The following is a 12,584-nucleotide window of genomic DNA, read 5'->3' on the forward strand; positions in this document are numbered from 1 at the left end:
GAGACAGATGGTTGCTCTTCGGTGCTCTGGTCCTGAGAGGCTGTGGAAGTAATTGAAGTCGATGCGTTAGCTGCCATCCATCCGACAACGGCTTCAATTTGTTCCTCCCGCAGCAGTGGGGTACGTTGAGGTCCTACAAAGCTGCGCATAAAGGACTGTTGCCTGCTAAAACTGGGGGATGCTGATCCACTGGTGCCCGCAGCAGGCCCAGAATCCCCACGTCCTCTACCTGCAGAATCCCCACGTCCTCTCCCTGCAGAATCCCCACGTCCTCTCCCTGCTGAAACTCCACGCCCACGCCCACGCCCACGCGCCTTACTCCCTGCCTTCTTCATCTTGCCAGACTGCTTAAGATAGGCAGAAAAGTACAAAGGGGGGCCTTAGTGTGCTTATTCCTGAATAGCTGGTTACAGGTACAAGAAACACTAATTTTATGAAGTGTGTGTGTGTGGACTACACTTTAATAGGAGCTGATGTGGCCTACACAAGTTCCAAATGTAGTGTTTGGTGAACTTTTTTTGTGGTTTCTTTGTTGGAAACAAACTCAAAGTATGTGAACAAAGAATTGAAACTGATAGTATCACCAACTTTTTGGAGCTATTACAATGCAGGCAGGTAACCTACAATGCAAAAGATGAGGCTCCAAAAAAATTGGGTAATACTAATCTGGTTGCGCCGGCAGGGCACAAGCCAGAAAAAAAGGCTCCTCTATCTACTCCTATATAGTGTTTGCAACCAACCAATGTTGATGGATACGGATGGATGCACACTAATAGGAGAAGAAAAAATGAGCTGCACTCAAAGACAAATATGTGTGAGGCAGTGACGCACGTTGAGCGTCCTACAACCAGACGTAGCTGCAGGACACTCTACTCAGCGTGAGCTGCACTCACACACAGTCAGAGACCTCTCAGACAGCTGTGAACAGTGCAGCTAAGTGGGCACTGGCACTGACAGGCTGCAGAAAGGCTCCGCTGTGTACTCCTATATAGTGTTTGCAACCACCGTAGATGGAGACGGATGGATGCACACTAATAGAAGAAAAAATGAGCTGCACTCAAATAAAAATATGTGTGAGGCACTGACGCATGCTGAGCGTCCTACAACCAGACGTAGCTGCAGGACACACTACTCAGCGTGAGCTGCACTCACACACAGTCAGAGACCTCTCAGACAGCCGTGAACAGTGCAGCAAAGTGGACACTAGCACTGAAAGGCTGCAGAAAGGCTCCGCTGTCTACTACTAGTGTTTGCAACCATTCCATCGTATATGGATACGGATGGAAGCACACTAGATTGAAATTATGTAAAAAATGCAGCTCAAAAATTAAAAGATGTATGAGGCAGCAGTGAGGCACGCTGGGCAGCCTACAACCTGACGTGGCTGCAGGACCCACTCCACAGCGTGAGCTGCACTCACACAGCCCTTGCAGACAGCTGTGAACACTGCTGCTAGGGCAAAGAAGGCTACAGTGGTGGTTTATGTAGCCTGGGTAAAGCACTAGATGTTTGGTGGAATCGCTATTTCTAACTGTCCCTCACAGTCTTCTACAGCAGCCTGTCCCTAACTGAATTCACAGCAGAGTGAACCAGAAATGGCGGCTGCGGTGGCTTTTATAGTGCATCATGACATCATTTCGGCAGCCAATCACAGCCATGCCAATAGTTAACATGCCTACATGCCTAACAGGATGTGCCCACACTTTGGAGGATTCCCATTGGCTTAATCAAAGCAAGCAGGCTCATAGCATGATGGGAACTTCCGATTCCGGTATCCGATATGACAAAAGTATCGGAAGTCAGTATCGGAATTTCGATACCGCTAATATTGGCCGATACCCGATACTTGCGGTATCGGAATGCTCAACACTAGTCGTTACCGACATCTGATGAGAATTTCATGTCAATAGAAATTGGTGACTTATTCAATACTTATTTCACCCACTGTATATTTGGCAAATCAAAAGTCTTCTTTAATTAATCAATCAATTAATTAACTCATTTTCCATTGCGTAATTCATACTAAAATGAAAGGGCTGTCCATTAATTAATGACTCCAAATTGAAAAAGACAATCCTTCCGAAGTCTTCTTGCCCTTTCAGATGATTTGCCGTACATTTATGGCCTAGTGACATGCAGCAGACCTCCTGCTACCACAGTAGGGAGCTAGAGATCATTACAGTTATTTAATTCCTTAGATGTTGTGCTAACTGGTCATTTAAGGAGTATAATTAAGGGAAGGGGTTTCCATTGTCAGCCCATAAGAGTCCCTGCAACTTAATTTCAGGGTACTGATGGATTGCTGGCTGAATAGGGGCTGACTGTAAGTGAAATACTGATAGACAGGCATAATGTACAGTACTTTACAATGTAAGTAGGGCAATATATTATCTAAAAATCACATTTATCACATTTTAAATACTTGTAAAATAATAAAATAAAAAATCATTTGAGGTATAAAAAAGCTACAAAAAAGTAAAATTTTAAAAATAGGAGGCCGAAATAAAAAAATAAAAACTATACAAAATTATTAAAGCTGCTTTCATGTATCTGACCTCCTTTATGAAAAAAAAGAAATATTTTTTCATTTTGCAAGGTGAACAGCCATTGGAAAAAAAAACCCAAATAATTCCAAAATGTTTTTTTTTTTTTTTTACCAAAAGGAATATAAATGCATTAAAAATATGTATATACCTCAAAATGGGACAAATGATACATACAAGGCTTATATAGCTCGGTCAATGGAAATATAAAAGGTTATGATTCCCAGAATATATTCTGTAAATTGTACTTCGAAATTGCGGAATTTAAAATTCTCACTCATCCTGTTAAAAAACAAATCCTTATTCAGCGACTTCAGTGGAAAAATAATGTCATTAGGAATGTGCTAATAAAAATTCATCATTAACAGGTTTTTCAGATACTTTATATTGACGACTAGAGTTGAGCGAAACAGGACTGTCACATTCAAAATCACCGACTTTCGCCAAAATCGGGTTTCATGAAACAAAACCCGACCACAGAGTGAAGTCGGCCATGCGGTCGGCGACCCGAGCTCCAAAGTCGGGTTTCGCCGAATGCTTGCACGTGACTTTTTTCAGCTAATGAGAGAAGCGTAGCGTAGCTGGAGTGGGAGTGGGAGAGAGAGAGAGGGAGGGAGAGAGATTTCGCCGCCTCTAGGGTTAAAATTCATGCCAGGTGTGTTTACAGTCCTCCACTCACTGCCGACTTTTCTCCCCATTGACTTGCATTGGGTTTCGTGTTTCACGACTTTTCCCTATAGTCGGCCGATTTCGTTCGACTCGACTTTTGAGAAAGTCGGGTTTCATGAAACCCGACTCGACCCTAAAAAAGGCAAAGTCGCTCATCTCTATGGAAGACTTATCTTTATGATTGGTCATCAATATAAAATTTTGGGTGCCCAACTCTCAGGACATACACAGATCAGCTATAACCTCCGGTGATGATCTGTTGTAAATAGTGTACAGAGTGGAACATCACGGCTCCATACAAAATGCCTCCTAGTCTGTATGACTTTAGGTTATTATCATGTTTGACTATGGAGCCTCATTGTGGCCTTGACAAAAGACTTTTCACGAATGAATGGTAAGTAATTAACATTTTTTTGTACTTCATATTGCAGCTATTGCAGACATCCGTCCTGAGCTGACCTGTGATGTCTACGACATGAGAGCTTCTTTTCATAAATGTCAGCTGACGAGCCAGAACCTCAATTCCACTAATATTAACCTGAGAAATGCCGGCTGTTTTGGAATTCGTGATGATCCGAGAACAAACACATTTACTGTATCATCTCCACTTCGAGCTGGAGTATGCGGACTCCAGATAACGGTATGAGACAATCTTCGATTACTGTATTATTTCCACATAATAAGCAGATGGCTCGTACTGTATTTATTTTACATGCTTAAACAACACCATTCATTACACAGCGCTTTGCAGATTTTATCATCGCTCTCCCCATTGGGTCTCACAATGTAAATTTCTGTCACGGTAGCATTGTTTGTGAAAGCCTGGCAGCTGTTAATAGAGCTTCCACGAATAGGCTTAATGCAAGCCATTCCATTTACCAGATCCCAGTGATTGACCTGGACTTCACCATTTAACTTCTGTATAGCTATCTGAACTTACACAGGAACCGCTAGGCACGGGCCATGGAATCAGATGCTGACTGGTGGAGCAAATTGGCAGCAAGAAAAGTGGTCATGCAAGGTCGATACAAAGAGGTCATTTTGGGGACAAAATTCGTAGGCAAGCAGGTGGTCAAAATACAAGCTGATGTCAGAAAACATCAATAGATAGAACAAGAGCAAGGATTAGGATTATTGTCCAGGTAAGGCCTCTTTCACGCTTCAGTTTTTTCGTGTTAATCATAATCCGCCAGTTCTTGAAAAAAACGGATCCGCCAAAAAAGGGTCGTATCCTTTTTTTTCCCCCCATAGACTTACATTATTGGCGGATCTTGACTGATGGTCATCCGTCACCCCCTGTTTTTTGACGGATCCGCCAAAATTTTTCTGGCTCCCGGGCGGATGAGACGGACACTGCAACGTTTTTTCCTCTTGACGGTCCGCTACTTTCATGTGCGCATGCCCGGAAGCTTTGCTCCGGGATCATTTTTAACCCAGTAATACTGTTCCGGGATTGTAAAAAAAAAATCTCTCTCTCTTTCGTGCCACACGTTGCTGTCAATCCGCCGACTAATCCGTTTTCCGCCATTTTCGCGGATTACAACTGATCTGAAAAACGGACGTGTGAAACAGGCCTTAGATGAACTCATTGACTGGCAGTAGAAGTCAGAGGTTCAGGAGCTTAAATTGCTGATAGCATCTTCCAGGGCTCTTAGGTTGGAATAAGAAATCCAGACAAGAATAAACCTCATAGCTCCCTGATTAAGCGGCACCATAGTCCCAGGAAATAAACCTGACTGTTGAAGCTGCAAATGTTTTTGTTTAGGTTATGAGATTTTCAGTTAAAGAGAAACTATCTATTTTTACAAACTAAACTAATGCTGTTGCTAATCCTAGAATAACAATAAAAATGATATCTTTTTAAGAATAATACTATGTGCCAGGGCGGAAATATCAAGCTTTGAATCCACATACAAGTTAGCATAGCACTGCATTGGAGGGAGGGTAGATAATACAATTCTGGTTGACAACGGCCACCTTTAAAGGGAATTTAATGCATACTTTTGTTATAGAAAGCCTGGAAGCTGTTTCTTGAGGTTGTTTCAGGCAACCAGCTTTTTTTTCAAGCTCAATGTAAATGATTTATACTAAAAAAACAGAGCTCCAAACAATTTAAAGATATTCACTGACATCACAGTAAAATCGCAACTCACTGTTGCATAGGTCCTGCTAGTGCTAAGAAAAGCAGTTTTGTCCTGTTGAGACATGGACTTTGCAAGATTTTTTAAGGTGTCTTGTGTCATCAGTCACCTTGACAGAAGTTGCTGATCCATTAAGTTTGGTCACTTATGAGGTGGAGCCTCCATGGTTCGGACATGTTTTTTCCACTACATCCTACAGATTTTCAGTTAGAACAATAGCTGGGTAATTTGAAGGTCGATGGACACTGTCAAAACAGCTCTAACTGTAAAGGCCCCGTCACACACAGCGAGATCGCTAGCGAGATTGCTGATTTTGTGATGCCACAGCGATCTTGCCAGCGAGATCGCTGTGTGTGGCACTTATCAGCGACCGGCCCCCCGCCGGGTACCGCTGATCGTGCAGCAATGTACTGGGCCATTTTTTGATCGTTGGTCTCCCGCTGGCCAGCGCGCATCGCTGCGTGTGACAGCGGGAGACCAATGATCAGCGAGCTCCCAGCGCTGTAAGCAGACGCTGGGAGCTGGTATCTAATGTAAATATTGGGTAACTAAGCGTGTGCGTCACTTACTTACCTGCTGTGTACCTTAGATACCAGAGTGCTCGCGCGAGCACGCTGGTATCCAAGATACACAACGGGTAACTAAGTGACGCACTCGCTTAGTTACCCAATATTTACCTTAGATACCAGCGTCCTCGCTGGTCCTGATCGCTGGTGAGCCTGCCTGTTTGACAGATCACCAGCGATCATGTAGCAATGCACCAGCGATCCTGACAAAGTCGTATCGTTGTCGGGATCGCTGGTGCATTGTTTACTGTGATGGGGCCTTAACTTAAAAGTTCCTGGATTTCAGCTCACAGCTAGTGAAAATAGAAGAAATACAAAGGCATTTGATTACCAGATTACCAACACTATCCAAAGAAATTAGAGCAGTTAGGTTAATCTATAGACGTCATGGATATAGGCGTTCTGTCTATAAATTTAGGGGTGTTTTGTATGATTTAGAAAATGTGATTTATTGGTCCAGGTCACCTTCTTCCAATGGTCTTTGGGTCAGTTCATATCTTTACTTGCCCATTGTAGGCCATTTCGTCAATGAACAAAGGTCACCAAAGGTACGCTGACCATTCTGCAGCTATGCAGACCCATGCATAGCAGCATTATGTGTCCAGACCTCTTTCTATCACAGCCATTAGCCAGAATCAACTTTTTCTGCAATTTGTGCTATAGTAGTTCTTCTGAGAGATTATAACAGAAGCTCTAGCCTTCCCACACACACTTTGGGCACCCATGAAATTGTTGAACGTTCATCAGTTGTGTTTCCTTGGATCACTTTTGGTAGGTACTAGAGTTGAGCGACTTTTGGTTTTTTAGGGTCGCGTTTCGTTTCGTGAAACCCGACTTTTCCAAAAGTCGGGTCGAGCAAGATCGTCCGATTATAGGGAAAAGTCGGGGTCGTCCCGAAACACGAAACCCAATGTAAGTCAATGGGGAATAAAAGTCGGCAGTGAGAGGAGGACAGGAAACACACCTACAGTGCCCATTTGAATGCCAAAAGCATCAATTCTTCTTACTTAAGCTTGTCAACCTTAATTAACTTCATAATACAAGTTACGCACTGAAAAATGGGGGTTATTTGGCTAAAGTTGTGGGGGGGGGAGGGCTGGCTGCAGGTTTTCATGTGCCCTGGGCGAAAGAGCGCCCCTTTAACACATACCACAACTCATCATGCTCCGATACGGCAGATAAATAGCGGCATAGTACAATGAAAAATACCTCACTTTTTACATCTCATGACGAGGCCCATCTATTTCTCCATACAGAATCATTGGTCCCATATAATGTTTGAAACAGTATATGATGAGCTCCACATAATGCTACAGTATATGTTGGTCCCCATGGATGAAGCTCCACTGTCTTATGGGCCCAAATAATGCTCCAAACATAATGGGCCCCATTTCTAATGCTCTAGTGTATAATGGGCCCTGTAAATGCTGCTCCAGTGTCTGATGTCCACCTTTGGAATGTTCCAGTGTATGGTGGACCCCATCTATCATTCTCCAGAGTATAGTGCTCCCCAAAAATTGCTGTCCCAACATTGAAAACAATTAAATAAGTCTCCTCGCTAGGGAATCCCTGTACTTGTCTGGACAGGTGCTGTAGCTTGCTTAACAGCTCGCCAGCCGTTCTCACGCCCAGTATGGATTGCACGTGATTGCACAAAGGTTAGAAAGGGTACCGTATCCCTGGATAACATGTATGGATAGCGTACACATTCAAAATATATGTCTCAGGAGGCAGGCTCAGACGGTGTCAGGCCCAGTATGGATTGCACGTGATTGCACAAAGGTTAGAAAGGGTACCGTATCCCTGGATAACATGTATGGATAGCGTACACATTCAAAATATATGTCTCAGGAGGCAGGCTCAGACGGTGTTAGGCCCAGTATGGATTGCACGTGATTGCACAAAGGTTAGAAAGGGTACCGTATCCCCGGATAACATGTATGGATAGCGTACACATTCAAAATATATGTCTCAGGAGGCAGGCTCAGACGGTGTCAGGCACAGTATGGATTGCACGTGATTGCACAAAGGTTAGAAAGGGTACCGTATCCCCGGATAACATGTATGGATAGCGTACACATTCAAAATATATGTCTCAGGAGGCAGGCTCAGACGGTGTTAGGCCCAGTATGGATTGCACGTGATTGCACAAAGGTTAGAAAGGGTACCGTATCCCCGGATAACATGTATGGATAGCGTACACATTCAAAATATATGTATCAGGAGGCAGGCTCAGACGGTGTTAGGCCCAGTATGGATTGCACGTGATTGCACAAAGGTTAGAAAGGGTACCGTATCCCTGGATAACATGTATGGATAGCGTACACATTCAAAATATATGTCTCAGGAGGCAGGCTCAGACGGTGTTAGGCCCAGTATGGATTGCACGTGATTGCACAAAGGTTAGAAAGGGTACCGTATCCCCGGATAACATGTATGGATAGTGTACACATTCAAAATATATGTCTCAGGAGGCAGGCTCAGACAGTGTCAGGCCCAGTATGGATTGCACGTGATTGCACAAAGGTTAGAAAGGGTACCGTATCCCTGGATAACATGTATGGATAGCGTACACATTCAAAATATATGTCTCAGGAGGCAGGCTCAGACGGTGTCAGGCACAGTATGGATTGCACGTGATTGCACAAAGGTTAGAAAGGGTACCGTATCCCCGGATAACATGTATGGATAGCGTACACATTCAAAATATATGTCTCAGGAGGCAGGCTCAGACGGTGTCAGGCCCAGTATGGATTGCACGTGATTGCACAAAGGTTAGAAAGGGTACCGTATCCCTGGATAACATGTATGGATAGCGTACACATTCAAAATATATGTCTCAGGAGGCAGGCTCAGACGGTGTCAGGCCCAGTATGGATTGCACGTGATTGCACAAAGGTTAGAAAGGGTACCGTATCCCTGGATAACATGTATGGATAGCGTACACATTCAAAATATATGTCTCAGGAGGCAGGCTCAGACGGTGTTAGGCCCAGTATGGATTGCACGTGATTGCACAAAGGTTAGAAAGGGTACCGTATCCCCGGATAACATGTATGGATAGCGTACACATTCAAAATATATGTCTCAGGAGGCAGGCTCAGACGGTGTCAGGCACAGTATGGATTGCACGTGATTGCACAAAGGTTAGAAAGGGTACCGTATCCCCGGATAACATGTATGGATAGCGTACACATTCAAAATATATGTCTCAGGAGGCAAGCTCAGACGGTGTTAGGCCCAGTATGGATTGCACGTGATTGCACAAAGGTTAGAAAGGGTACCGTATCCCCGGATAACATGTATGGATAGCGTACACATTCAAAATATATGTCTCAGGAGGCAGGCTCAGACGGTGTTAGGCCCAGTATGGATTGCACGTGATTGCACAAAGGTTAGAAAGGGTACCGTATCCCTGGATAACATGTATGGATAGCGTACACATTCAAAATATATGTCTCAGGAGGCAGGCTCAGACGGTGTCAGGCCCAGTATGGATTGCACGTGATTGCACAAAGGTTAGAAAGGGTACCGTATCCCTGGATAACATGTATGGATAGCGTACACATTCAAAATATATGTCTCAGGAGGCAGGCTCAGACGGTGTCAGGCACAGTATGGATTGCACGTGATTGCACAAAGGTTAGAAAGGGTACCGTATCCCCGGATAACATGTATGGATAGCGTACACATTCAAAATATATGTCTCAGGAGGCAGGCTCAGACGGTGTCAGGCACAGTATGGATTTGACGGCCCAGATTACACAGCGGAGGAGCAGGGAGAGGTAAAGATTGCAAATGCTGGGGCCCTGCCCAAGCAAGGGGGGCCCACTCGTGGGCATCGGTACTGGCACTGGGCCCCTCATAGTACAGCGGTGTGTCTGACGGCGGGTGTGCACCACCACCGTCAGAGACACTTGATTGCACTATGAGGGACCCTGTGCCAGTGCCCGCGCCCAAGAGTCGGCCTACCCACCTGTCCAGGGCAACGGCACTCGCACGGTGTCGTGCGGTAGGTGGTGACCCCGGCCATGGGGGGGAGGCAGCACAGTTAGGGAGTTTTAGAAAGTGGCATATGTTGATGTTGGACATTCAGCTGATGCAAAAGGCGAAATAGGTGAAGTACCAGGAAGAGGTGGCCCAAAGCAAGCCATTTTTCTGTCACCCTATGTGTCATCAGGGGAAGGTGGGACAAAATCCTTGGAAACCCATGCGTGGTTCATTTTAATGAAGGTTAGATCATCCACATTTTGGGTTGACAGACGGGTCCTTTTTTCTGTCAGGATTGATCCAGCTGCACTGAAGACTCTTTCCGATAGCACACTTGCAGCTGGGCAAGCAAGCTCCTGTAAGGCATATTGGGCCAATTCAGGCCAGGTGTCCAGTTTAGCGGCCCAATAGTCAAAGGGGAATGACCTGTGTGGGAGAACATCGATATGGGAGGAAAAGTAGTTTGTAACCATAGTTGACAACTGCTGTCTCCTGTCACTTTCCATCGATGCAGTATTACCAGTTGTGTGAGCGGTATTTGAAAAATCAGTCCACAACATTGTCATGAAACCCCTGTCTCCAACGCCACTTCTGCTGTGTGCACCACGAACACCTCTGCCAAGCTGCCCCGGCCCGTACGGCTCGTGTGAGAACCATCACCGCTGCTGTGTGCTGGGAATGCCTCAAGCAACCGATTTACCAGAGTTGCTTGTTTATTAGCCAATATTAGGTCAAGGTTCTCCTGTGGCATGATGTTTTGTAATTTGCCTTTATAGCGTGGATCCAGGATGCTGGCCAACCAGTAGTCGTCATCGTTCATCATTTTGGCAATGCGGGGGTCCCTTTTTTGGATCCGCAAGGCATAATCTGACATGTGGGCCAATGTTCCCGGTGTCAATGATGCACTGCGAGTGCTGGGTGGAGGAGCACTTTCTGGCAAATCCACATCCCTCCAGTCACGCACAAACCCTGTACCAGACCTTGCCACGCCAACATTTTCTCTTGCCCCACGAGATGCATCCTCCTCCCCTAAGTAATCATCCCCATCATCCTCCTCCTCCTACTCTTCTTCCTCCACCTCGTCCAGGAGAGGTCCCTGAGCAGACAATGGCTGAATGTCATCAAGGATTCCCTCCTCCTCTTCCTCCTCATCAACATTGGCTGCAGACGCCTGCTCCTTAAGGTGCGTCAAAGTTTGCATGAGCAGACGCATAAGTGGGATGCTCATGCTTAGGATGGCGTCGTCTGCGCTTACCAGCCGTGTGCATTCCTCAAAACACTGAAGGACTTTACAAAGGTCTTTCAGCTTCGACCACTGCACGCCTGTCAACTCCATGTCTGCTCTCAAAGTGCCTGGCCGTGTATCCTCCCACAAATGCATTATGGCCTGCCTCTGCTCGCACAGCCGCTCCACCATGTGCAGGGTGGAGTTCCACCTTGTTGCAATGTCGACAATGAGGCGGTGGTTGGGAAGGTGGAGCAATCGCTGCAGCTTCTGCATACGAACGGAGTGTACAGGCGACCGGCGGATGTGCGCGCACAGTTTTCGCACCTTCTGGAGCAGGGCTGTTAACTCCGGATAATTTTTGAGGAAGCACTGCACCACCAGGTTCAAGGTGTGAGCCAAGCAAGGTATGTGGCTGAGTTTTGAAAGGGCTATGGCTGCCACAAAATTACGGCCGTTATCACTAACTACCTTGCCTGCCTCAAGATGTACACTGCCCAGCCATGACTCAGTTTGTCGCTTCAAGTACTCGGCCAGCACCTCGGCGGTGTGTCTGTCGCCCAAACACATCATCTGCAACACAGCCTGCTGACGCTTTCCACTAGCTGCTCGATAGGGGGACACATCGTGTGCAACAGTGGCAGCTGCAGATGGAGTGCTCGTACGACTGCGCTCTGTGGACGAGCTTTCGCTTCTGGAGGAGGAGGAGGAGGAGGGTCGAATGCCTACAGCCAACTGTTTCCTATACCGTGGGCTAGGCAGCACTGTCCCACCACCGCTGTCCCCTGTGGACCCTGCATCCACCACATTAACCCAGTGTGCAGTGATGGACACGTAACGGCCCTGGCCATGCCGACTGGACCATGCATCAGTTGTGAGGTGCACCTTTCCGCTCACTGACTGCTTGAGTGCATGGACAATGCGGTCTTTCACATGATGGTGGAGGGCTGGGATGGCTTTGCGAGAGAAGAAGTGGCGACTGGGTAGGTCATAGCGTGGTACTGCATAGGCCATGAGTTCGCGGAAAGCTGTGCTTTCCACCAACCGAAAGGGCATCATCTCAAACGAGATTAGTTTGGCAATGTGGGCGTTCAAACCCAGTGTACGCGGATGAGAGACTGAGTACTTTCTTGACCTACTCATAGTGTCTGGGAGGGTGAGCTGGACTTGAGAGCTGCATATGGTGGAAGTAGCGGTGGACAGGGCGGACTGAGAGAGGGTTGATGATGGTGATGGAGTTGGTGTTCTTTCTGATGGCCTAGAATCAGTCTTTCGTTGATATAACAGTGGGATTCCCTGACTGCTGTGGTCTTGCAACGACACCTCAACATTTGCTGCTGTGCTAACCGGTGGGCTTACAGTGGGGGAAACAATGTAGCGTTGCTGACTACCTTCGTTGTGATCAGTTGCACATGTGGCACTTGAGGTTTGGTGTTGTGTCCACGCTTGC

General features: G+C 46.2%; 1 protein-coding gene across 1 annotated transcript in view; it reads left to right on the plus strand.

Moving 5' to 3' along the window:
- The window catches only part of LOC141047856 (uncharacterized), a 359,889-nt gene that overhangs the window by 23,077 nt on the left and 324,228 nt on the right, over positions 1 to 12,584 (plus strand). Inside the window, exon 12 of the mRNA XM_073543184.1 lies at positions 3,644 to 3,852. Within this exon, the coding sequence (XP_073399285.1) occupies positions 3,644 to 3,852 (209 nt within the window). The remainder of the gene's footprint in view (positions 1 to 3,643; positions 3,853 to 12,584) is intronic.

The sequence above is a fragment of the Dendrobates tinctorius genome, unplaced genomic scaffold (genome assembly GCF_039654945.1).
Source record: "Dendrobates tinctorius isolate UK_male_01 unplaced genomic scaffold, ASM3965494v1 ptg000129l, whole genome shotgun sequence".
NCBI classification, from domain to species: domain Eukaryota; kingdom Metazoa; phylum Chordata; class Amphibia; order Anura; family Dendrobatidae; genus Dendrobates; species Dendrobates tinctorius.